Source organism: Lytechinus pictus, chromosome 12, assembly GCF_037042905.1.
Source record: "Lytechinus pictus isolate F3 Inbred chromosome 12, Lp3.0, whole genome shotgun sequence".
In the NCBI taxonomy this organism is placed as follows: domain Eukaryota; kingdom Metazoa; phylum Echinodermata; class Echinoidea; order Temnopleuroida; family Toxopneustidae; genus Lytechinus; species Lytechinus pictus.
The window spans coordinates 31,358,365-31,383,442 of NC_087256.1; the positions used below are offsets into that span (position 1 = coordinate 31,358,365).

A 25,078-nucleotide genomic window follows, 5' to 3' on the forward strand; every position below is an offset into this window, starting at 1 on the left:
TTAGGCCCAATAAGAGCCAAACAAATCACAAAAAACCTAGTAGGTTTCCATCTCTCTGCTAATGGAAAAATAAATTGAGTTCATAATCTGGAAATAAACAAAGTAATCTGTCTTTACTATTAAAGTACGAACCTATGGAATCACAGCCCTCCTGACACAGTGTGACGTCACATAATTTATTTTGTTAAGAATCCAATCCAATAGCCATTGGATATAAGAAAATATGTTTTTTTTAATGATAAAGAAGCATAATTTGTATATTTGTATTGTCATGATGATTATCGTAGAGAGGACCCTGAGCAGCATGCCTGACACAAACATACAGTATGTGTTCTAGTGTTCTAGAAGAATCCAACATTATTATTACGAGTACTTATTAACAACAAAAAATTATAGATTTAACATTGAAATTAATATCATTGCTACTTCAGAGAAAAAAAATCAACATTTGTTTAGAGTACTTAAAGGGGAATGAAACCTTTGGAACAAGTAGGCTTGTGTCGAAACAGAAAAATCAAAGAATAAGAACAAAGAAAGTTTGAGAAAAATCAGACAAATAATGAGAAAGTTATGAGCATTTGAATATTGCAATCACTAATGCTATGGAGATCCTCCCATCGGCAATGCGACAAGGATTTGGGATGTCACATATGAACAACTTTCCCTTTGATGGACTATAAAATACCCCCAAAATGTCTCTTTTTGCTTTTTCTTACGGTGATACAAACTCTTTATCCATGATGTATTCTTTGAAAATCTGTATTACATGCCCTCCTATAGAAAGAACACATGATTTACTGATAGATGTGATAAAAGAGGCATTTTAACTTAAATATATACTAAAGTAATGGGGAGAGTTGTTCACAAGTGACATCACACATCTTTATCACATTGCCAATAGGAGGATCTCCATAGCATTAGTGATCGCAATATTCAAATGCTCATAACTTTCTCATTATTTGTCAGATTTTTCTAAACCTTTCGTTGATCTGTCTCTTTGATTTTTCTGTTTTCACACGAGCTTTCTTGTTCCAAAGGTTTCATTCTCCTTTAAAGAGTGTATACTGGGACACTTTTTATTAGCTGATTTGGCAAGCTAAACTCTGCAAAATTGAATAAAAATTTAAATGACTTTTCAAATTGGTGACATGATATATTTATAAATTGACTTGGTAAAATATGACCCCTTGTAATGCTGCACATACATGTACATATTGAAGCCTTTTGTAAGTTCAGTGGGTTAATCTCCCCAAACATTCCTATCTATAAGATTATAGACCTATACATCTATGTGCATATATGACCTTTTTATGAAATTTAAATTCATTTAAAAAAAAATTGAAGTACTTTGAAATTTATTTCAGACATATATTTTTTTTGTTTTTGCATATGATGAAAAAAGATGTTTCCGGCAATTCCATCCAGATTATTTTACAGACCCTATGATAGTGTCTGAAATGGTTTATGAAATACTCACATTGGGTATTTATTTGATTAATTTGTTCATGTGTAAACCCACGTTGTCTTGTTGCACATATTTGCTGATGTTATTTGAGGGTAAACTTTGGAATCAGGCGGCAGTTCAAACTCCAAAGTACACACATAGCTGGCAGACTGCAAATAACATTTAAGCTGAATGGTCCACTTCATTAGCCTCATAATATTCTTGCATTTTGTGCTGCTCTTTTCAATACGATTCGTCCCCTTGGAACCTTAAGATGCTGCTGGCTCGAAGCATGCCTATTCCTCAGTATGGTAACTGGGCTGAAATTATTTTCTCCTTTTCGTTTCTTTTAATTTGCAAAATTTATTTCAATGTACAGGCACCCATTTCACGAACCGGCCGTCATTGGCCTGTTAAAGTTTGGCGATATGTCATTGAGAATCCGAATTACAGTATGTGTGTCTGAAGAGTTCAGCTAATAAGAAGATACATGTATTTGATGGTTTTGAAAATTAACAGCAACTCGATAAATGTTCGCAGTAATGGTTCTTAGAAAAAAATGATATCACCATAAAACTAAGGCAAAATGGTTAAAATTTAGCTCCTGCTTCATTGTGAAATTTTCAGCATCCGGATACATGCATATTATTTTTCCACTAAAGTGTGTAGGTAGACAGGTTTGTAAGATTGATTTTGAATTCATGATAAATTATGAAATAAGGTGTATTCAGACTGCCTCAAAGTTTGTCATTTCCAAGTATTTTTTGATCAGGAAATTTGCTTTGATCTAGTTTTATTCATATTTCTCCCTTGCAAGATTGGTGCATTAGAGATATAATGTATAATTTGAAAACATGCTGAAATGATTTAAAGCATTATTGAAATGTTTGAAAGGTTTCAGATGAAATCTTTTTATCCCAAACTTTCCTTGTTTTCTTCCCTCTCATCTGCAGGTTGTGACAAATATCTTGACTATGTGGAGTTGAGTATGAAATGTAGAGTATGCGGAGATAAAGCTTCAGGTTTTCATTATGGTGTGCATTCATGCGAAGGATGTAAAGTGAGTACATAGATATCTTTTGAAAAATATTAATTTTTACTCAAGGGGTGGTATTCTGTTATTATAAAACTAAGTGCCCTGGGAATGATTTTTTTTTTACAGGGGGTGCTGATGTAAATTTGACAAGCAAAAAAAAGAAAAGGGTTTCGCTACAAAATGAAGGTCGTTTATAGGTCCCAAGAAATTTGAGGAGCAAAAAAAAAGGGGGGGGGGTTACTAATGGTTGCATATTTATCAATTTTGCCACACCTACCACAATTCCAGGGGGTGCTGCCTAGATGGAAAATACACACGCAGTACCCCCAGGAAAATTATTTCTCAGGGCCATGATAAAACTCAAGTGACTAAAATACAGTTTTAGCCCATACTTGTACGGGATGCTTATGGTAGTCTTGCATTTTTTTTATATTTATGAAAATCTATTATGATGTACAGTACCGGTAAGTCATTAAAATTGTTAGATATTCATATTATGCTTTTCCTCAAATTCTATATAAATTAAAGTCATTTTGGACAGCCTTTCACTGCTTGAATGAAATAATTTGATATCAAAGAGTTTACAACTAGCATTCTAGTAAAGTGTAGTCTGAGTTAATCATCATGTACATGTATGGTAAATTATTAAAAACATTGCTATGAGAATAAGTATATTTTCCCAAATAAAAGTGTATTTCTATTAAATACTATATTATATGAGTTGGTTTGTCCTAAAACTGTTCATGACCTGGATTTAAAACAAAAATAAACATCACTTAATCCTTGAAATCTGCGTAATTCAGTATTTTGATTGGTAGATATCCTATTTTTTTTCTTTCCTGCAGGGTTTCTTCAGAAGAACACATAGAATGAAGTTAGTTTATAAACCATGTCCATTCGTCAAGACGGAACCATGCAAGATCAACATAGCAACAAGAAACAAGTGCCAATATTGTCGCTTTCAAAAATGTATGCAGGTTGGGATGTCACATGACGGTAAGTCAATACATTGACCTGACACCCCATAACCAACAATAAGTCACCCAAAGTCATTTTTTTTTATTAAGCATGATAAAGGTTACATAACTTGTTAAAATTGATCCACACAAGAACTTGATATAATATACATGTAGAAGATATTCAATGAGAGCTTCAAAGAATAGGAAAAACAAGAAAGGATAAGATAAGCATAGGTCTAGGATGTGCACACTGCACAATCTTGGTGAAAGCACCCAAGCACAAGCAGTCTGGAACAAAGTGTTGTCAAAGAAACTCTTGCATCTTTTTTTTTTTTTTTTAAATCTTAAATACTTTACTATAACTTCAAATTTTGACAGTATGAAGAAGAATCATTCTATCAGACAAGCTTATTTCATTACTGACTTTTTGAAGACCAAATACTATTTTGGCTATTTACAATTACATAGAACCTTCTCTGGTAACTTATTGTGGGGGGGGGGGACTGGTGGGTCACATGTAAACTCTCCTGCAATAAACTGTTCCCTAAATTCCATTTCCGACATCAGGGTTCCCAGCCCATCAAGGAAAATTATTTTACTTTTTCCAGTCAGGGAAAAATGAGGGAATTTGATTTTTAAAAATACCTCAAATCAGGGAGATATGCCTCAAATGAGGGAAAAATCTAGGAATTTTTATCAGCCCAAAAGTCGAAAGCACGGTAGTCAGTTATATTTTGTTGCATATCAAAACAACATACATTGAATGACTGGTTATGGTGGTACTAATTAGTAATACATTATTGTTTTTATACTGAAAATACATGTAATTCACTGTGGCAACTTATAAAAACATGTGAAACTGGGAATGGGTTTATATAATTATCAGGGATTTTTTAAACTTCATCAGGGAAAAATCAGGGAAATTTGTTTTCTTGAAAAGCTAAGAACCCTGGACATATATACCCCCTCCCAGAGACATATACTCCTCACAAGTTTGAAATCACATTTTTACCAATTTAAGAGTATGTTGCAACGACAACAGACTCATGATCAAGCGTGCTTCTCATGATTGGTCGAAAACCAAGCAGCATATGTTTGTCGGAGTAATGTGTTTATTTTAACTCCTTCTGAAAGAACCACCCTGAATGTTAGATAACTCTTGCCTGAAAGAGAACTGATTTTAACATTTTGTAATTAATGTACAGTTATGTATCAGTGTACATGTATATAAGACTGAAAAAGACTGGTGGGAGATTCTCCCCCCCCCCCCCAAAAAAAAAAAAAAAAAAAAAAGAATTGAATAAAATTAAATAAAATGAAAAAATTAAAAATAACACTAGATGAATAAATGAATGAACTAAGAAATAATAAATAGATAAATAAATAGATAGATAAATAAATAGATGAATAAATAAATAAGCAATGAGAATAAATTATAAGATAAAATATTATAGAAGTGAATAAATAAATGACTGGCAAAGTGACTGACGAACTAAAATCGATTAATTAGAGATAAATAAAATAGAATACATAAAACTTGAAACAAAGTCTTTTGAGAATTTAAAAAGGAATGAGAAATCTCAGCTGTTGACCACGCAATCACAATGTTTATTTTCTCTGTTATTTTGGGCAGCCTCCAGGTTTGGTCGCATGCCGAGGGAGGAGAGGCTGCGGCTCCTGGAGGAGCTGAAGGACGAGGAGACGGAGGCGACGGAGGAGGAGAAACACAGGGCTGAAATCAGGGAGCTTACAGACAGGATACACAGTATATATATTAACATGTGGATGGGACAGTTCATCTCTATGCCGGTGGGAGCCAGAGCGTCCCGGAGCAAAGAACACAACGTAAGATCCTCTTTAGTCATGGAATAGGAGGATATCCTGTTTTCTTGTTTAGCGAAGTGATAATAGTCTGGTTATGAGAGATCCTGCTTAAAATGTATACCTTTTGAATGAATTCAAGTAAAGGATGGTATTTCTCTCTTTACTAATATAGATATTTTAAAGTTTAAAGTCCCTATCTCTTTATATATCTATAATAGTTATCAAACATTTGCAAATAGATGACTGAAATTTTGGTTTATAAGGTGAAGTTTAAAGGTCATTTGATGATATTATAGTATAATACTTCAAGTTTAAAATCCCTATCTCTTTATATATCTATAAAAGTTATTAAAAATTTGCAAATAGATGACTGATATTTCAGTTTATAAGGTGAAGTTTAAAGGTCATTTGAGGTTGACAAAGTTAGTATTTTATTATCAAATGGCTATTTTTTTTGTAGAAAATTGTTCATTTGTTTTCAAAGGCAGCATTGCTGCTCTCTTGAATTGTGTAATGCAGGTGAGAGCACTAGAGCCGTTCAACTTGTTTTATTAAAGATCCTAAGGGCTCAGTGCTACGTCCAACTTTTTTTTCTCTTTCTGCATCAGAGTAAAAATGACGACCAAAAATCTATGAAGGAACTCACAGAGAAAGAGGCCCTCACGAAATTCTGCAGAGGGGCATTATTAGCGATCATAGAAAGTCTGGCGAAGTTTGCAAAGAAGCTCCAGGAATTCAAGAATCTAGATTTAAATGATCAGGTAAGAAGAATCCACATCTTTGTAAATTCTTGGTCTTTTTCTTTGTTAACTATTGAAAATAAATGGATGTAGTTGCAGTAAACACTGATTTTGTGAGAAATTCTGTAAAACCAATGTTAATTCAATTGTCACTATACCATTGCAGATGTAAATCTGGGGCCCGTTCATAAAGGACTTGTAACTGTGCCCTTATGGCAACTACCATGGTAACCTTGATTTTGATTGGCTGCTGAGCCCTGTTACCATGGTAGTTGCCATTGTGGCATGGTTACAACAGTTTATGAAACAGGCCTCTGGTACAGTTTCATAACTGAACTTTGTAGAATCATGAAGTACATGTATAAGCTGGAAAAAGAGCAAATTAAAATCACCAACACAGATTATTCAAGCCAAACGTGATGTCTTTTTTCTTATATCGAAATACTATACATGTTAATAAATACATCAGTAGCATATTGAATGTTTAATTGTTATTTGAGTACACTATTTGCTACTGTTGCACTGCACAATGATCAAGTGTTATTGATTGGTTTTGACCCATTTCCACTGATCACAATTTCCCCTTGGAGTATAACTGATTGGCAAGCATGCCTTATAATTGCATCATTCGTCTTCTCCTTTCCATAAAAAGTGGGACCTATATTGTGTAATAGATTTAAAAAAATAGAAGAAATACAAATGAAAAAATAAAACATTATCAAAATGGTAATTTGAAGGAAAAAAAATTGTTTAATTCCTGGAATATTGCATTTGCTTTTTAACTATGAAATTTAATATGCAGTAGGCACATTTGTGAGTTACACCAAAATGAAAACATGATTAAGTTTCCTGTTTGTGATATAAAAGAATTTCTTTTATTTTTATTTCTGGAATGTATTACATTTGCTTATCAATCTATATAATTTGATAGCTTTCAGGCCTATTTTGCAGCAGAAGGCCTTGCTTGTAAGGAAGTCTTGGCGTGATTGATTTACTGCTGATAATGATCTCTAAACTGATACCGCTCATAAATTACATCCCCCACGGAAGCCTCAATTGCTGAACAGAACAAATGTTCAATATTGATCCCAGTCTACAGCCTGCCTAGAAAGAAGAATTTTGTGTTATAGAAACTAATGCTTTATCATATTGAATAGGATACTTTTGAATATAAAAAAATGTGTTTTTTGTTGTGTTGAGGAGGTGATATTTTGATTTTATTCAATGCAGACATACTGAGTAATGATTAAAATTGAATTCCTAAAGAAATGCTATATGAAACAGAGTGTCTTTTCATGAAGCTTTTCATATTATGTTTCGTCAAACTTTACAAGTGACCGATGACCTTTTCCTGTGTGCAATGAGATATCAAAATGTGTTCCTGTTTGTGATAATTTAACTTTGAATGAATGTTACATTCATATGCTTTGTAATGATACCTCGTTCCCACCGATCTGTTACGATTGCCCTTTTTATCTGATCGCGAAAATTTTTGAACCGTCAAAACTCTTTTTATACTATCACAACAATTTCCACGACTGACCTCAAGATCTGACATGATCACTACAATTACTACATGTTTAAGACCCCGGTTTCAATCGTGGCACAAATTGTGACTGTGGGAAACAGGTTTTAGATGAATTTTGATCTGTAATGTAGCTGATTGGGGGTCTGATTAAATGAGCTGACACAATTGGACGTTTTTTAAGTGTCATATGCTGACGTGCTGTACGTGTGACTAGACACTTTTTCCTTTAATCCCATTTCTTAATATCAAGGATTGCACTTTCTTAACAACACAATTTATTACGAATTCAAACCTTTACATACATGTATGAAGAATCATTTGTGTTTTTATCAAAAGGTAATGATTACTGATATCAATAAAGAAGGCTTGCGATTGCCTTCATATGTCGGCATACACTGGCTAAAACCTTGTGGTGGGTGTTTCATAAAGCTTTTTATAAGTTACAAGCAACATTACTTAATACGACTGGTGACCCTTTTTTTGTGGTAAATGGTGCGTACACGAAATGTTGATTGGTAATGATTCAGCGTATAAGAAAGAATCACCAGTAATTCTTAAAGTCACTCATAACTTATGAATGACTTTACGAAACAACCACCAAGTGTGACCGACAACCCCGTGTATATCACCCAAGGAAGGATCCCCATTGCTCACAATTAACCTTCGCAAAACACCAAGTAGTAATCAATAGAAGTGCATTTTTCTGGGGTACCCTGTAGTAGAATTGATCTAAAGGAAAGGATAAAAAAGAGGAACACAGATGGTTGTGGTAAACAAACAAAGGAAAGAATTCAAACTCAGACAAGCGATAAATAGAGATGTATTGTGCCGATAACAATGACATAAGAGGCAATTCATGAGATGTAAGTGACTTTCACTGACAGAGTTGCTTTCACCCAATCAGATGCAGTGATTTTTGGTAGCTTCCAACACTCGTCAGCGAGAATGACTGACAAAATATTTATGAAATGCACCCCTTTCCTTTGATGATATGACCTGTCAATTCAAAGTAATCTTTGTTTCAGTGTTAATGACATCACATAACAGATTAAGAAATTGCATCATGGGGATAAACTCTTTCACAATTTTTAGATACTAGTACAGCTTGATAGTCCTTGAATATATCTCTTTTTGCCCTTTGTATTATTCATTAAAAAAAAAAAAAATCTAAGGCTTGAAATGATATTACAGATCTATGATGTGGTTGGAAGACTAGTACATGTAGCTTTGCACCCTTACATGGTTTGTGCGATATTTTGTCTTGAATCTGGTCAATATCATGGATGGGCTGGGCAGTGACAGAGCTGCCAAGTAGTACGATTTTTCCGTATTTAGTACGTTTTTGCAACCAAAATACGGCAGTACGTTTTTTCTTTAAAAAATACGTTTTTTGTATTTAAAATCGAACGAAATCGAAATTTATTGAGAAAAATCATTTCTATATGTCTCTATTTCATAAAACGTACACAAATATGGTTATTAGATCAATGTAATTTCAGGTAACTTGTTTTTTTTTCAATTATTTTGTAAAAACCAGGGTGAGATATACACAAGTTTCAATGTTTTTTTTTTTCATCTGCAAGAGCAGTGCACATTGTAGCTTGCATGCAGCTTGAGCGCCGTGATGGGCGAGTGCGCCAAGCATTTTATTATGAAATACATTTTTTGGGGGAAAAATACAAAATATTTATCTCACACGGTAAAAATACTGATTTTGGGGGATAAGAATACTGAAAATGCAAAATACAACTTGGCAGCTCTGATATCATGGATGGGCTGGGCAGTGACTGCTTGGTGGCCAGCTATGCTTGGGCTTGGATTATGCAAATTATAACAACATGACATCATAGCACACCCATTTGATATACTTATTGATCTGGGTCAGGGAATCTCTTGCCTCCCAACCCCTCCCCCCCCCCCCATTTTTTTTTTTTTTTAAATAAATGCAATATGTGTATCTAGTCTCCATGTATTTTTGTTTTTAATAGAGCTGTCGAGCAGTGGGCTGAAAGATGCCTACATATTGGACACGATTTCCATGAATCATTACTTTATCAAGGGAGAGAGAATAATGATATACTAGTAATAATAATCATGATATAGGTTCTTTTTCTTTTGTATATATCCATCATTTTGGTGCTCACATCTTTTTGAGGTATTCCTTCCTGCTAGTACCCATTTATTACACCTGGGTCAAGTGCAGTATGATTTAGATAAATATCTTGCTTAATGAAATTAACGCAGTGGCTGGGCTTGGAACCCACGACACTCTGATTGCAAAGGGGGAGTCAGAACCACTAGACTATGACATTTCGACATGACCTTTGGCTAATGCCATGCCGTATACTCTTTCATAGCCAGCAGTTTGTCATCAAGCATGTGTACCGGTACATTGTAAAGATTTCCCTTTAAATTTTGGAGCTATTCATTTGAAACTGAATGTTATTGTGGTATTTAAAACCAGGGAGTGGTTTCCTTCAAGATTTTCACTCTCCTCAAGTACACAATTGAAGTGGGTACCATTACTAAGAAAATAAAAGCCGAGGTTTCTGTTTTAAGCGGTCATTATCCCTTCAAGGAAGTGAACCTGAGAGAGGAGGGAACTTGAGAAAATGAAATCAAGATGTGTGGTCATGTTTATAAGGGAGAACTTAATTCTTTCTTTCATTAAAATTGTTTATGCTCCAATTTTTCATTCTCCTTTAATGCAGATAGATAAAATTACTCATATCAGAGCAATAAATTTGGATCTTGTTGAGGGTACAATGGGAGTAGCATTAATTTACGATCTCAAATGTTTACATTTACATTAGGTTAGATAACCATGTGAATACACTACACGTACATTCTGTATATCAAAAAATATCTGAATACACTGTAATTATATAGCTTTGAGAGGAACCATTTTTTTTTCAGATCTGGGCCCCGTCTTACAAAGAGTTGCGATTGATCCGATTGAGCACAACTACGGATGGCCAGCAACATCATCATCTAAAATGCAAATTTGTTCAAAATGTTTTCTGAATATGATGTATAATCATACATTCGTCGTTCTCTTGAAGGATCAGTCTGATTCTCTTTGTTTATTACGGAGATTGTGCAAATTTCCTGTAGAAAAAAAATTATGGTACGGATGGATGGATTTCCATACAGTCTTTGCAATACAGGGTCAGATTTTTGCAAACTGATAACTACATAGGTCTACTATTTAACTTTATTCTGTGGTTCCAAAGGATAAGACCTAGACAGAGATTTGCACCTCACTATTTCAAAACATTTACCCACCAAGCTCATTCGTATTCTTGCGCTTATATGTGTTTTATATTTCAGTCTAGAAATGAACTTCTGGGCCCTGTCTTACAAAGATCCAATCAATCTCAACTGTATTTGTTAAATAGATCGTCCTTAGCATATGTACATGTAGCTTCAACTGTCTACTTTCAACTGTCAACATGTATAATTCAATTTTAGCTGGAATTTCTTGTCTTTCTATTTATTTTCCTTAAGCGCTTAGAGACATTCTTTGTGATAAGCGCTATATAAATGATGTTAATTATTATTATTATGGAAATCCAACCATACCATAATATTTTCTATAGGAAATTTGCACAATCTCCTAAGTAATGAAAGATAATCACACTGAATCTTCAAGAGAATGATGAATGTATGAATACATCATGTCTAGAAAATATTTTGAACAAATTTTCATTTTGGATGTTGACATTGCTGGCCACCCATAGCTGTGGTTGATCAAGAAGGGGGGGGGGGCCCTGATGATTATTCAAAGTGCTTAATAATCAGTTATAATAGACAAGTTAGAGATTTGATTTCCACTCGTTTTATTGTTTGTTCTCTCATTCTTCAAATAATCTGAAGATCCATCCTTTAATCACAAGGCATTAATACTCCCTGTGCTGTTTCCCTATATAATGATCAAGAATTGAATACATCATCATGTGCCTTAATGTTGTACAGGAAATACATGTAAATGATAATGACTTTTGAAGAAGGAAATAAACCTCTCATTTGTTTGAAAGTTACTTTTGCATTTGAAGACGAAAGAATATGTAAATTATAATTATCATTTCACATTGAGCTCTTCAAATCGTCTCTCAAAATTCACTTATTTCAGCAGATACAGTTGTAGTAATTGGCTAAATTGGATGAGCCTGTGGCGATGAATGTTCTTAAACAGAAATATGGCGCAATATAAATGCTGTGAATCATCATCATCATCATTTCTCTCAATATTGATAGAAGTGAAATGAAACAAAAGTAAATGGCATTTATTTACACAATGCAAAATACCAGAAGGTATAACAAGTTCGTTTTAATGGGGGGGGGGGGATAATATATTACTTATATTAATTATCATTTCATTTCACTCAATATTGTCCATTGAAGTGAAATGAAACAAATGAAACAATTTCATATATTTTACAATGCAAATGTCATGTCACTACCTTTTATTTAAAAATATAAAAAATTTGTTTATTTTTGGGGGTGTATGGAAGAAGACAATCAAGATTAATGAGGGTTGATGTGGTCGGTCCACTTAATTAATTTCAAAGCTTTCTTTTGTGAAACAGTTGGCAAGAATTGCAATCATGTAAGCTCCTTTCTCAGAAGCGGCGATTGCCATGTGGGATAAGTGATTGTATTCGAGTGAGCGAAGTAAACGAGCGGAAATAAAAAGGATGCAATAACTTTACTGGAAGCACTGGTATACACTACAGAGGGGGGGGGGGGGGCTTTGAGGGCAATGTGGGCCAGAGATATGTATACTGGGTGGTTTCAAGTCCAGTGTTGGCCTTGGTGTTGGTGTTGAAATTTGGATTGCTTCCCCTAGCTCCAAAACTTATTCAGAGTTTGTAAAACTGATCCAGATCACATTATTGACATCTCAACAACTAGTGAGTGACTTTTCGGGACCATCTTCATTTTATGTTTGGTGTTATAATCGTTTGAAAATTGACCTAACACCAACACCAAAAGGTCAACACTGAACTTGAAATCACCCACTGTATCTCTTTTTAATCACATTACCTGATCCTTTAAGATGGAAGAGAAGTCATGGCTTAACTTTACAAAAAAGGCAACAAACAATCATGGCTTGCCAAACACTGTAAGGAGCTTACAGCAGATAGACAGCATGGGTAGCCAAGAGCAGTGGCTTGCCTGACATGGAGGCTATGCCTGCCAGGAGAATTCCAACTGTATGGTGGTCCCCTCATCTCAACATTTGTAGATATCTACACTGTAGATGAATATGTTTGTGTAATTGAGTTTTTACAGACTTGTATCACCCAGGAATGATTATTTACTTCTGGGACCAAAATTTGATATCACCATCCGAAAGACGTGACCAGGGCCCCATCTTACAAATAGTTATGATTGATTCGATCAACTTCAACTATATTGAAATCCATCATTATAATTTTTCCTCACTGAAATTTGCACATTGTCCTGTGTAAAGAAAGGGGAAGCTCACTGAATTGTCAAGACAACAATGAATGTGTGAGTATAAATCATATTTATAGGACATTTTGAACAAACAAGCATGGTAGAAGTTGGTGGTACTGGCTTTCCATAGTTGTGGTTGATCGGATCAGTGGCATCTCTCTGAAAAATGGTCCACAGGGCTTCAACCTTGAACCTCCTCTACACCTTGTAATTCCCCCCCCCTCCCCTCCCCATGTAGCTTGGAGTACAGGCGCTTGTCACAACTCCCATTAACTCACCACTGGTCTTTGCTGTCCGACCTAGTCTGATTTAGTGATGATTTTTTTGTTTAATCATGGACCACATTACAATAAACCACCTTCAGATTTAGACAACAATCCATATTGCTTTTGTCTTCTACAGGTCTGTCTCCTGAAGCATGCTGCCTTTGAAGTAGCCTTGATCGCAACGTCATCAAGGTATGCATCAGATGGACTATGGTTCCCCACAGATGGCGTCTTCTTCACCAAGAAGATGTTGGAGCAGCTAGAAATCTCCTTCTTCGACGGCAAGTTCAAGTTCTTTGAGAAAATGAGGAAGCTGAACCTGACGGATAGAGAGCTGGCACTCTTTTGTGTCCTGTCGTTAACATCACCCGGTAAGTCGCTAGTGGGAGTGGAGAAATTGTTGCATAAATGAATGATCCATTGAGAGGCATTGCATTATGGGTACTGGTTACATAATGATATGGATAAGATGTTTATTGGTATCTACATTTGAGACTTCTCTGGGTGTATTATTGGTACCCATTGACCATAATAGTGGTTAAAGGAACATATTTATATCTAAATAAATAGAGTAAAATTCACAGAGCAAAATGCTGAAAATTTCATCAAAATCGGATAACAAATAACAAAGTTATGGAATTTTAAAGTTTATCAATATTTTGTAAAAACAGTTATGTGCACATGGTCATGAATATTTATTAGGTGGGCTGATGATGTCACATCCCCACTTTCCTTTTTCCTATGATATTTCATGAAATCATAAATGTTTCATTTTTTCATACATGTATAAATGATGTGCCTCCATTATGATAAAATAAGTTGCAGCAATGAATAAATAATGCACTTTACTTAATCAGTTGTCAATCCAATTGTTTTAGTTCTTGGTAGAAAATTTTTGAATAAACCTAATTACATACAATAAAATACAAAAGAACAAGTTGGAATATGACATCATCAGCACACCTAATGAATATTCATAAAGACATGCATAGAACTGTTTCACTGGAATAATGCAAATCTTTAAAATCTAATAACTTGTTATTTGTTAACAGATTTTTATCAAATTTTCAGCATTTTGCTCTGTTAATTTTACTATATTTATTGAGATATAAATATCTCCAGCCTAGACCATCCCTTTAAGTCAAACTGTGAAAGAAGTTGGTCTTTATTTGAAACAGAAACGTATACTTTTATGCTTTGACAGCATTGTTGTAAAGTCCAAGTTTGGCAAGACAGTGATCTTCATTTTGGTTTGAAAACGGTATCGTTTTGACATACATGTAGTAGTTGTCCAATTAAGCTTTGCAAGACATAAATCTTTATTTGAAGCCCTCAATCTATGTGTAAAATGGGTTGCTGTTTTGACAGAGTAGTTGTTAAGTCAAACTGTAAAAGACTAATCTACTATTGCAACTCTCAGTCTACAAAAATGGGTGCCCTTTTGACAAATTGTTGTAAAGTCTAAGTTAGAAAAGACAGTAATCTGCATTTGCAACTCTCGGTCTTCAAAAATGGGTGCCCCTTTGACAGAACAGTTTTAATCAAACTGTGAATGTCTTTAATCTTCATTTGCCTCTGTCCATCCAGATGTAAAATGGGTGTACCCTTTATATTAGCAGCATGAGTAGAATACAAAGTTGTACATACTAATGTAGTTGTATGAATAATAGAAGTAGTAGTAGCTTGGTTATCTCAGCAGTTATACATTATCTTCATACATTCACATTGGCTCCACTGTTATATTGAGATTAGACAGTAAAAAACTGATAGACAATGCGAGTTGAAAGTGCTTTTGGAGATGTTCCTGTGAAACTAAGTCTAAAGATTTTAAGTTTGAAGTGGGTATTGTTTTGTCATTATTAAGAGGAGTTATATTATTATCGCCTAGGTTTTGCTTCTAATTCTATCACACGACTGTAATAGACTAGTCTGCATGCACAGACCTTTGGTGTTCACAATTCGCATTGTGCATAATGCAGAGTCTGAAGTAGTGAGACTAGATCCACTATGTACCATGACTGCCTCACAGACAGAGAGTTTGGAGTCTAGTCTTCACTCTAGACATTGTATAATTGGTAAATGTTTAAAATTTGAGTCAAGTAGTAGACTGAGAATAAGAATAATTGAGAAATTATTGAGGACTCACTTCTTTTTTGCCTCCTTTATCCATTCAGATCGGGATGAATTAATAGAACGTGACGAGGTGGAGAAGTTCCAGGAACAGGTCTTAGAGGCGATCCAGATGGAACTAAGAACCAATCACAGTAATCACAGGATACTCCTCCCCAGACTCCTATCCCTTCTCGTAGACCTCAGGCAACTAGTACTGGACCATATCAAGCAGGTCCAACAACTCATGCTGATGGACGATCCTTCCTATTCAGGTCCTCCACCGCTTATCAAGGAAATATTTGGACTTTATTGATTTTTGCTTTGGGTGCTCACAATTTGAACTTCTCTAACATAGACTACCTGAAAGTACTTTGATAGTGCTTTAATAGTACTAACTCAGGCCACATGACAACTGTGATGCCTACCGCTTGTGCTAAATACATACTTTTAACTTGAACTATTTGATAGGACTATGATGGTATGTGCTGGATGTCTACTTTCAGCTTGGACGGCTTGATGTGGGAGCATCTTGGTGTAGCGGTTCTGACTCTCGCCTTGTAATCAGAGGGCTCTGGGTTCCGAATCCCACTGTAGCCTAGGGTCCTGTGGCAAGGCGTTGATCCACAATTTGCAATTCTCCACCCAGGTGATAAATGGGTACCAGGTAGTATGTCTAGCAATTAAGGTTGAAAGCTCTCGTTATCATGCTCTCCATTTTACTATTCCAGATAACATGACGACTCTCATAACGTATACAGCCTGAGCGAGATGTGTACTTTTAACTGGGGCTACCTGATAGTACTATGCTAGTACTATTCGTGGCAATTAATGTGACGCCTACATCCCTGTGCTAGATGTTTTCCTTAAACATGAAATACCAGTTAGTTCTACCATAGGTCACATGACAACTCACATGACTTCTGAAACCTGTGCTAGATGTGTACTTTCAACTTGCACCAAGTGATGGTACTTTAATAGAACTATAACAGACTACTTGTCAACTAGTATAACGTCTGCAGCATGTGATGGAAATGTCCGTTCAACTTCAAGTACATGATAGTACTATGATAGCACTATAACAGGCCACATGGCAACTTATATGTGGTTTACAAACTGTGCTAGATGTATCCTTTTAACCTAAACTACCTGATAATACTATAATGGTACTGTAACAAGCCATATGTCAACTCATTTGATGTCCAAGGCCTGTGCAGGATGTCTACTCTCGACTGTACTCTCAAGTCAACTACCTGATAGTATTGTGATAACCATAACAACTCTTGTGATGTCTCACAGAATGTGCATTACACGTATGTGCACAGTACTATTATAATATGCAACGTGATTACCTACTGGTGACGTCTGGAGCATACATGTGCTAGATGTGAATTTTCAACTTGGGATACATGATAGTACAATTCATGACAACTCACGGAACATCTAAAGCCCATGCTGGATATGTTCTTTCAAATCGCACTGCGTGATGTAATACTCTTATAGTACACAACATGGCAATGATGTGTCATCTACTTGTATAGTCCTCGATAGAAACTGTACTAAAACAGCCCGTCAAATCACCTGATATCAACAGCCTGTGCTGGATGTGTACTTAGATCCTGTCTATGACAACATTTCTGTATCAGTATGAAGAACTCATCTTGGTTTTATATCATTATATTATTAGCATGGTGCTAGAGCATACAGCTCTGTTATTTCAACTGGACCGTATGTCATTCTCTCTCCGGATCGTCGTCGCTGTAGATCAAAACAGACAGTTCATGAAGTCGCTCCAAGACCATGACCCGTTTGAGAGTGGACTAAAGCAAGATCTATTTATCTTTTTATCAAGTAGAGTATGTTACCCCTGCAATCAACATTGCCATTGGCACAGGGCTTTATAGCGATCGATCATATAGGCCCGTATTCTGAACCCGGGTTTATTTTAGAACGTGGTCTGACTCTGTGATAAAATCATGGGAAGCCAAACATGTAGAAATTTGTTCACAAAGTATGTTTCTTATGTTAACTGTGCTCTTTCCTAATTCTTTAATAAGTGAAGACAATTATCTTATTCATCATTCCCAGACAGTTAAGAATGGTTTTGAGAGTCAAATGAGCTGATACAATGAACCTCTACTGTTAGAGATTTATGTCACAATTGGCTATCCATAGTTATACCACTAACTTATAGACCAGAGTTTAAATTAAACCCGACTTCAGAATACGGGCCATAGTCTTTTTGTTCGCTTGATTGTACAATAATATTCAACGTAATAAAGTGTAAAATTTAGCACTGGTGGATGTCTCATAAAGATGTCCATAAAGTTACGAACGACTTCACACAACTGGACGACTGGAACATGTTCTAAAAGGCTAAGTCAGCTACATAGGGATACATCATTTGGCACAAGAAAGGGTCACCAGTCGTGCGTAAAGTCATTTGTATCTTACCAAAAGTTTTATGAAACACCCACCTGTAATCAAGAACTAAAACTTTGTGTTACAAAGTCCGGATTATGCATTTATAGTGTGATGGTAATGTGTGCATGATTTAATATCAAGGGTTCAGGACAGAAATGATTTCTTAAAATTACCATTTACAAAATATGTCCGGGGGGTTCAAAAAGAGTTAAGTGCAAGTTAAAGTCATGGTTAGTGTTGACGTACACATGATATGAAATATGTAATCTTATTGATTAATATGCAGTAGCATACTCCCTCTTAGGATGATTTGACCAATGCAGTGATGTCTTTTAAATGGTATGCCACTGGACATTTAAGTGCAACTCTGCAACTCAAAGTCATACTTGTGAAACACATTCCTGGTTGTTTTAGGATCCTCTGGGGCCTGTTTCATAAAAAGAGTTACAACTATTGTAACTTTGTCATTATGGCAACTACCATGGAAAGCTTGATTCTGATTGGCTGATGAGCCCTGTTACCATGGTATTTGCCATAATAGAAAAGTTGTAACAGTTGTAGTTCCTTTATGAAACATACATTTGCTCTTTTCTGACTGGCATACAAACCCTTCCTGATTATGATTATGATATTACGTGTTGGCAACTCAGTCATCTTTAAACAACTGACTTATTTCTTTGGTAGATTCATAAATTTAGAATCTTAATTTGAGTGGTCGTTATGGAATTAATATTTTTTTTGGGGGGGTAAGTTTAATGGGCACTCCTCTAGTTTGATGCATTGGCTGACAACTTAACCAGAAAATTGATGTTTCAGACTTTAAAAATATTTCAATTTCAAGATTCAACAACAGTATGCATGCATCACTGGGATACATTTAGGAAGCAAATTCCCCCCCCCCCCCCGGCCTAAAATGAATGTTTTAATTCATTAATTTAATGATATTTTAATATTCCCTTACAACAGTAGGCGAACCAAAAGGGGTAAGATTTTTGTCCCCCAAAAAGGGGACAGTAATATTTGGATTCCTTTTCTTTCCTAACATGAATGGAATGGCTATGTCTGGATTCTGTTTAACAATTATTATCTGTACCTTTGCTATTATAGAACATTTGGAAAAGGCTGATCTCTTTTCATATTCTTCATATATTTTCTCATTTCAAGTTGTAAATTTTATCATTTATCAATTTCAGTGATTGTAATTCCCTTTTTCTTTAAAAAGTAAATTATTCTTTAGCATTTAACATGTAGCCTTCTGGAAGGGACTGAACCCTGTAGTACTGTACAAAACTCAAATGGAAAGTATAGAATTGAGTATCAAATGGGTTAAACGACATTGTAGGTCATACAACTGTATGAACTGAATAGAAAATCTTCATGTATGTGCTCATATTGTCTTTCTTGGTACTTTGATGCAACTCTAATTTGTCTTTACAAGTGATGCTTTATTAAGTGAATGGTGTTAATCATATGCTTTTAATGATAGATATTCTAGATTTATTTTTGTATTAAAAGTATCTCCAATTGAAATGCGACCTTAGCCCTGTAATGCAGTTAGATATGACTGATACTTTTTAAGACTTTTTATACAATTATGTAATTAATTGAATTTTTGATTGCATCTTTTCTATGATTTTCTTACAACGTGATATGTGACAATAAAACAATCTCAGACATGAATTCATGTCATGCTGGATTTACAATGAACAGAAATCTTTTACAAAAGCTGCAATAGATGTTGGATCCATAGATTTAATTTGTGTGAAATTAAAATATCCTTCTTGAACGAATACATAAGGTACGTCAACTTGTTGGCACGTGTACTTTATTATCGAAGGTCAACAACCCTGTTTTGAAGATGGAGGTGTGGAAAAGAAGTTTAAGATGATAAAGATATGTATGTTTGTTGTCTCTTGACCTACATGTATCAGTATTTTCTTGATTTTTTTTTAAGTGGTGATATGTTTTGATTAAGATTAAAAGCTGTTAAGTTTCGTTTACAGTGCGTTATGCTTGTTGGTACTTTAATATTTTTCTCCCAAATAGTAATAAAATTATTTGGTGAAATTATGAAAATTAAAATGTAGATGTTTGCATCCAAACGTATGTGTGATAGAAAAATTAGATGATATTTATCCATGGAAAGAATTCACAATCTGTTTAAGAATTCAAGTTAAAGATGATTTTGTCAGGAGCTGAGACCCATTATATCATAACATCCATGCCATGTTTACATAATTTGCATCATTCTGGAAACTTCTTTAATTCTCTAGACAAAACATTGCTCAAGCATAGTGTTAGTGTTTTAGGAAGAAAAAAATCCTAAAATAATGTCTGTTTTTAGCGTAATTATGATTGTTTTTTATTTATTTACTGAGTATGATTTCTACTACTTGTAGAGGCTGCATACATTTCTTTTTATATTCATATAGTTGACAAAAACTGGATAGAAGTTTGTGTTGTGTTTGTCTCCTCTTTTCTGTCATGATTGGTGACTTGAATTAAATGGCTATATATATTCCATTCTAGAAGGTTTTCCCCTTTGATGTAATGCCCAGTCAGAATAAAAAAACATGATTTCTGCGAGGAACAAGTTTAAATCTTAGCTCCAATTTTGGGATGCTTAAATGCTACAGATACATTGTATCTCTGCCTTAGTCAATTCCTCTGGGACCGCAGAAATCTGTACCACCTGGGAGAAGTATGATCTAAATATAGTTGATACAATATTGCATAACATGGCCATAAACAGCAGGGGGGGGGGTAAGTTCCCACCAGAAATTTAGAAAACTGACATTTATGACTGAAAATCTTTCACATAACATAATCCACCAAAAGTGTGCACAAAATCCTCCAATTTCACTGTAGAAAATGCAGAAGTGCCCAAATTACATGCTTGGTTGCTTCGCTCACTTGCTTTTGAGTGTCTTCAAAGATTTGTTATGTGTCCTACCACCCCCCCCCCCCCCCGAAATAAATCTTTGCGCATGGCCTTGTTGCAAAATCTGGTTTCAACGATTGCTTGACACCAGAATTGAATTGGGAAATATCCATTAAGAAATCTTTTTTCATAAGGAATCAAACATTTCATATATCTGCTGTATAAGACAAACTAGTTAGATTTTGCATTTTAAACTGATTTCACCCCATACCTGTTATACTGAAGTCAAGTGGCTTGCAAATAATAGTATTATCAGTGTAAATATGAGGTATTGATACCTCGTGGGAGGTGAATAGTTATAAAACCTTATTTGCATTTTTTTTCAAATTTTTGCTTCTCTCTTATCTTCATCTTTCTGTCTCTTCGTTTTTTAAATCTTTGAATATTTTTATTCTGTCTTTGTTTATTTTTCTTTCTCTTGTTTCCCTCCTTTCTTCTCCTTTTCTCTCGCTTTTTAATCTCTCTCTCTTTCAACTTTTCTTCTTTTCCCTTATTTGCATATCTTTATCATGGCAATTTTAATTATATGTTATCTATTCCACTTCCCCCTTTTTTGTCTCCCTATCTCTCTCTCTTCTAGCTCCCTTACCCCTCCCTCTATCCCCCTCTCTTTCTCTCTCTATTCTAGTCTGTTTCTTAGTCCCATCATCAAAAAAACAAAGCACATATTGGAATAGTAAAGGCTTGCTGGGAAGTCTCATTATATTGAAAATAAAATTCCTGGCTTTCACCAAGTAAATTAGATCACATTTATCGATCTCATGAAGTAAGTCAGAAAAAAAAAATGAGATCGATCAATGCGATCCTATCAACTGGATGAAAGCCAGAAATAGTATTTTCAATGTACAGAGCTCACATTATCTGCTAAATGAATATTCAGAAGGTTTAACAATGCCAAATGCATGCAATATTTTATTTCCCATTATTGTAAACAGTAGCATTATGGCTGGCAATAACGGTCCTAATTTGTGTACAGATAGCAACACTGATAAGTTCGTCACGTCCCATTGGAGCAAATCAGAGCTTAACAGACACGACGGAGCCATCGAGTCCAAATACTTAAGATAAAATTTCTATCAGTTACGACCCGAATACCCAACTTCAAGTGCCATCAAAACATAATTGCAGCTATTGTCAAGTGTTGTCTTAGAGATAGTGCTATCTGTTACATGCACTGAAAACTGATGATTCTTGAAATAGATTTGACCTGCTAATATTTACTGTGAGATAATTGTGTACACCTGATTGCCATGTATTGGAAAATCATTGAAATATGGATAAGAAGGATGAAGTATATGAGTTTGCTCTTAGGGTAATTTTACTGCACTATTGTAGAGCCCTTAGAGACTTCTGATGAGGTATCTTATCAATGAACCGTGTATTTAATTAATTTTTGTTGCCAAAGTAAAAAATGATAAGTCCAACTGGGCGTTAGACCAAATGCGAATTAGACTAAGTGAGTATATTAGAGTGGAGACCACATGTCAATTAGACCAAATTGATAGTAGACCGAATGTGTTTAGACCATGTGGTATTAGACTATCTGAGAAATAGACCAACAGACCAAGTTAATCTAAACCTATGTAACACCTTCAGTGGTCTCCGTCTCAGCAAAAGATATGTGAACTTTATTCAAATGTTATGAGGGGATTTACAAAGCCCCTTATCGTCTCCGACTACTTCAGAATCCAATGTCAGATATTCCTATGTGAACGTGTTTAATGTTGCCTAAATTGCACAATGATAGGCTAATATTTGCTCAGATAATGCTATTTCCACATAGACAAATCAAAGTATTGACAATGTTATCAATGTGAGTATACTATACAGAGTGTGCTTTGTTTTAGAAGTTGTTTAAAGGGGTACTCCATTATTATGATTTAAACAGATAAAGAAAAATCAGACAAACAAAACACTGAAAATTTGATCAAAATCAGACAAGGAATAACAAAGCTCTGGCATTTTAAAGATATGCTTTATTCTGGTAAAACTGTTCTAAACATGTCTTCATGAATATTCAATGAGCAATGATGTCATATCCCCATTGTTCTTTTATATTTTATTGTATGAAATAAAGTTTATTCAATTTTTTTCTACCAAGAACTAACTGATTTAGTGCACATTAGATATTCATTGCTGAAACTTATTTCATTGTAAGGGAGACATATCATTCACACATGTATGAAAAATGAAACATGATTTCATGTAATAAAGGCATAAGAAAAAGTAAAGTGGAGATGTGACATCATCAGCCCACTTAATGAATATTCATGATGATGTGCATATGACTATTTGCAAAAATATTGCTAAACTTTGAAATTGAATAACTTCATTATTTGTTATCTGATTTTTATGAAATTTTCAGCATTTTGCTCTGTGAATTCTCTATTAATTTAGATATACATATTTTCAGCCTGGAGTACCCCTTTAATGTGGTAGGTGGCACAGTGTTTTAAAACTACCGGCACCATGTCAGCTAGAAAGAAAATGACTAAACGTTACTGATGTTGAATCATGAATTACAATCACAGGTTTGGTAAAGCGAAGTTGGTTTAGAAATGGCTAGTTATATAATATAATATACAAACATTGTATGTGGGTCTTGTACACAGTCACATGTGTGAATACCAATGAGATTTCGGTTCTAGTGAATATGTATGCAATCCAAGTGCACATTCTATGTAGGAAGCTCCTTGCAGATATCACTTGAGAGTTGCTTAGACTGACCGTTAACGTGTGAAATTTAAATTATTGTACTGAAAAGTTTGGAATTTAGATATTTACGGATCCACTTTTAGTTTTATGCCAGTTTTACATGTACCTAGCTACCACTACTGAACCTTCTAAAGGCTAGACTGGGCCCTGTTTTGTAAAACTTGTTATAATAACAAATATTCAATAGCAGTTAAAAGCTACCGAAATAATTCAATTTGATTGGCTGATAGTAAACTTGTTATAGATATTGTGCATTGCTTTATGATAACAAGTCTCGATGAAACAGGAGCAAGTACTAATTCAGAATTAATGAAATGTATCAGTTATGATTAAATGAATATTTTTCATTCATTTTGGAAGATTCCTTTGATATTAATGAATAGTCTGTTTGATGGGCTATGGGAATATAAAAATGAAAATGTTGGATAAACGGGGGATATTGATGGAAAGTTTTGATCAGATTGAACTAATTAGTAGGCATTGCCAGTCCTCGGTACACTTCCTATCCATGCAAAGCCAAATGAAGTTATATGATTTTTAAAAATAATTTATTGAAAGCCATCTTGACTGGGTTGTATGATTAATGGTTGGGACCTGTTGCCTTGAAATGAAACAAACTTTCTATCGATGAAGAATTTTGCAGGAATTGAAACTTTGATAGAGATCTCAATATTGGCTGTGGTCATTTGTTCAGCAGTCTAACTCTGTGCTAAAATTTTGGGAAGCCAAAAATGTCGAATTTTGTTAACAATAACATTGTATGTTTGTTATGTTCATTGAGTTCTTTTGTCAATGCTTCATGTATAATGGGGAAGAAAGAAAATTCAGTTTTTATTCCCCGAGAGTTATGAATGATCTGATTGATAGATGAGCTGATATATCATACCTATACTGTTAGAAATTTGTGTCACAATTGGCCATCCATAGTTAAACCACAATGTTAGACCAGAGTTTCAATCTATCCAGAGCTGTGGTGAATTTACCATCTGTGGTGAATTATATAGGACAAGACCATCTTTATATTAGTGTGAATATTTATTGTATGTAAATATAAACTTTGAATATACTCCTGACTGACTCATAATGTGTATAAACGTATAAAGCTGAACTCGTGTGTAAGTATTAACATGTGCAGTTACAAGAAAGTGTATACCCATGTAATATTAACTCGTTGAATATGAATGTATTGAAAATTATGATTATATCAGAAGGAATATTACAATGAAAAGGACATGATCAGAGTGGCGATAAAAATGATGCCAAATATCTTCCGCACATTTGCCAAAGATGATTTTCTATATGATAAAATATACTTTGATTAATAAAATGATTGTTTTATTAAAGCCACACTTGTCTTGTTTCTTAATTTTCTTTACAGTTGAAATTGATTTGACTTTTTTTAAATACTTTTCTTTGAGTGTGATAGGAATAGGGATAGAGACAGAGAATGATCCAGGAAAATGATAGTGGGAAAGAGGAGAGAGAAAGATAGAGAGATGGAAAAAGAGAGTATGAGGGGCTTGAATATAAAAAGTGACTGACAACCTTTAATATCTTATTTACCCGGGGGGGGGGGGATACGCTTCATGAATATTTTCTGAGGACCTTGCCTAACACAAAAACCTCGAT

General features: G+C 34.6%; 1 protein-coding gene across 1 annotated transcript; it reads left to right on the forward strand.

Annotated features, from left to right (window-relative positions):
* The first annotated feature begins 1,642 nt into the window (after window positions 1–1,642).
* Window positions 1,643–20,324, forward strand: LOC129272797 (peroxisome proliferator-activated receptor alpha-like). The gene is made up of 7 exons (XM_054909902.2): window positions 1,643–1,755; window positions 2,398–2,504; window positions 3,326–3,476; window positions 5,073–5,284; window positions 5,872–6,024; window positions 13,397–13,631; window positions 15,435–20,324. The coding sequence occupies exons 1-7, from the start codon at window positions 1,719–1,721 to the stop codon at window positions 15,683–15,685; spliced, it is 1,146 nt and encodes a 381-aa protein (XP_054765877.2). The 5' UTR covers window positions 1,643–1,718; the 3' UTR covers window positions 15,686–20,324.
* Window positions 20,325–25,078: the final 4,754 nt, after the last annotated feature.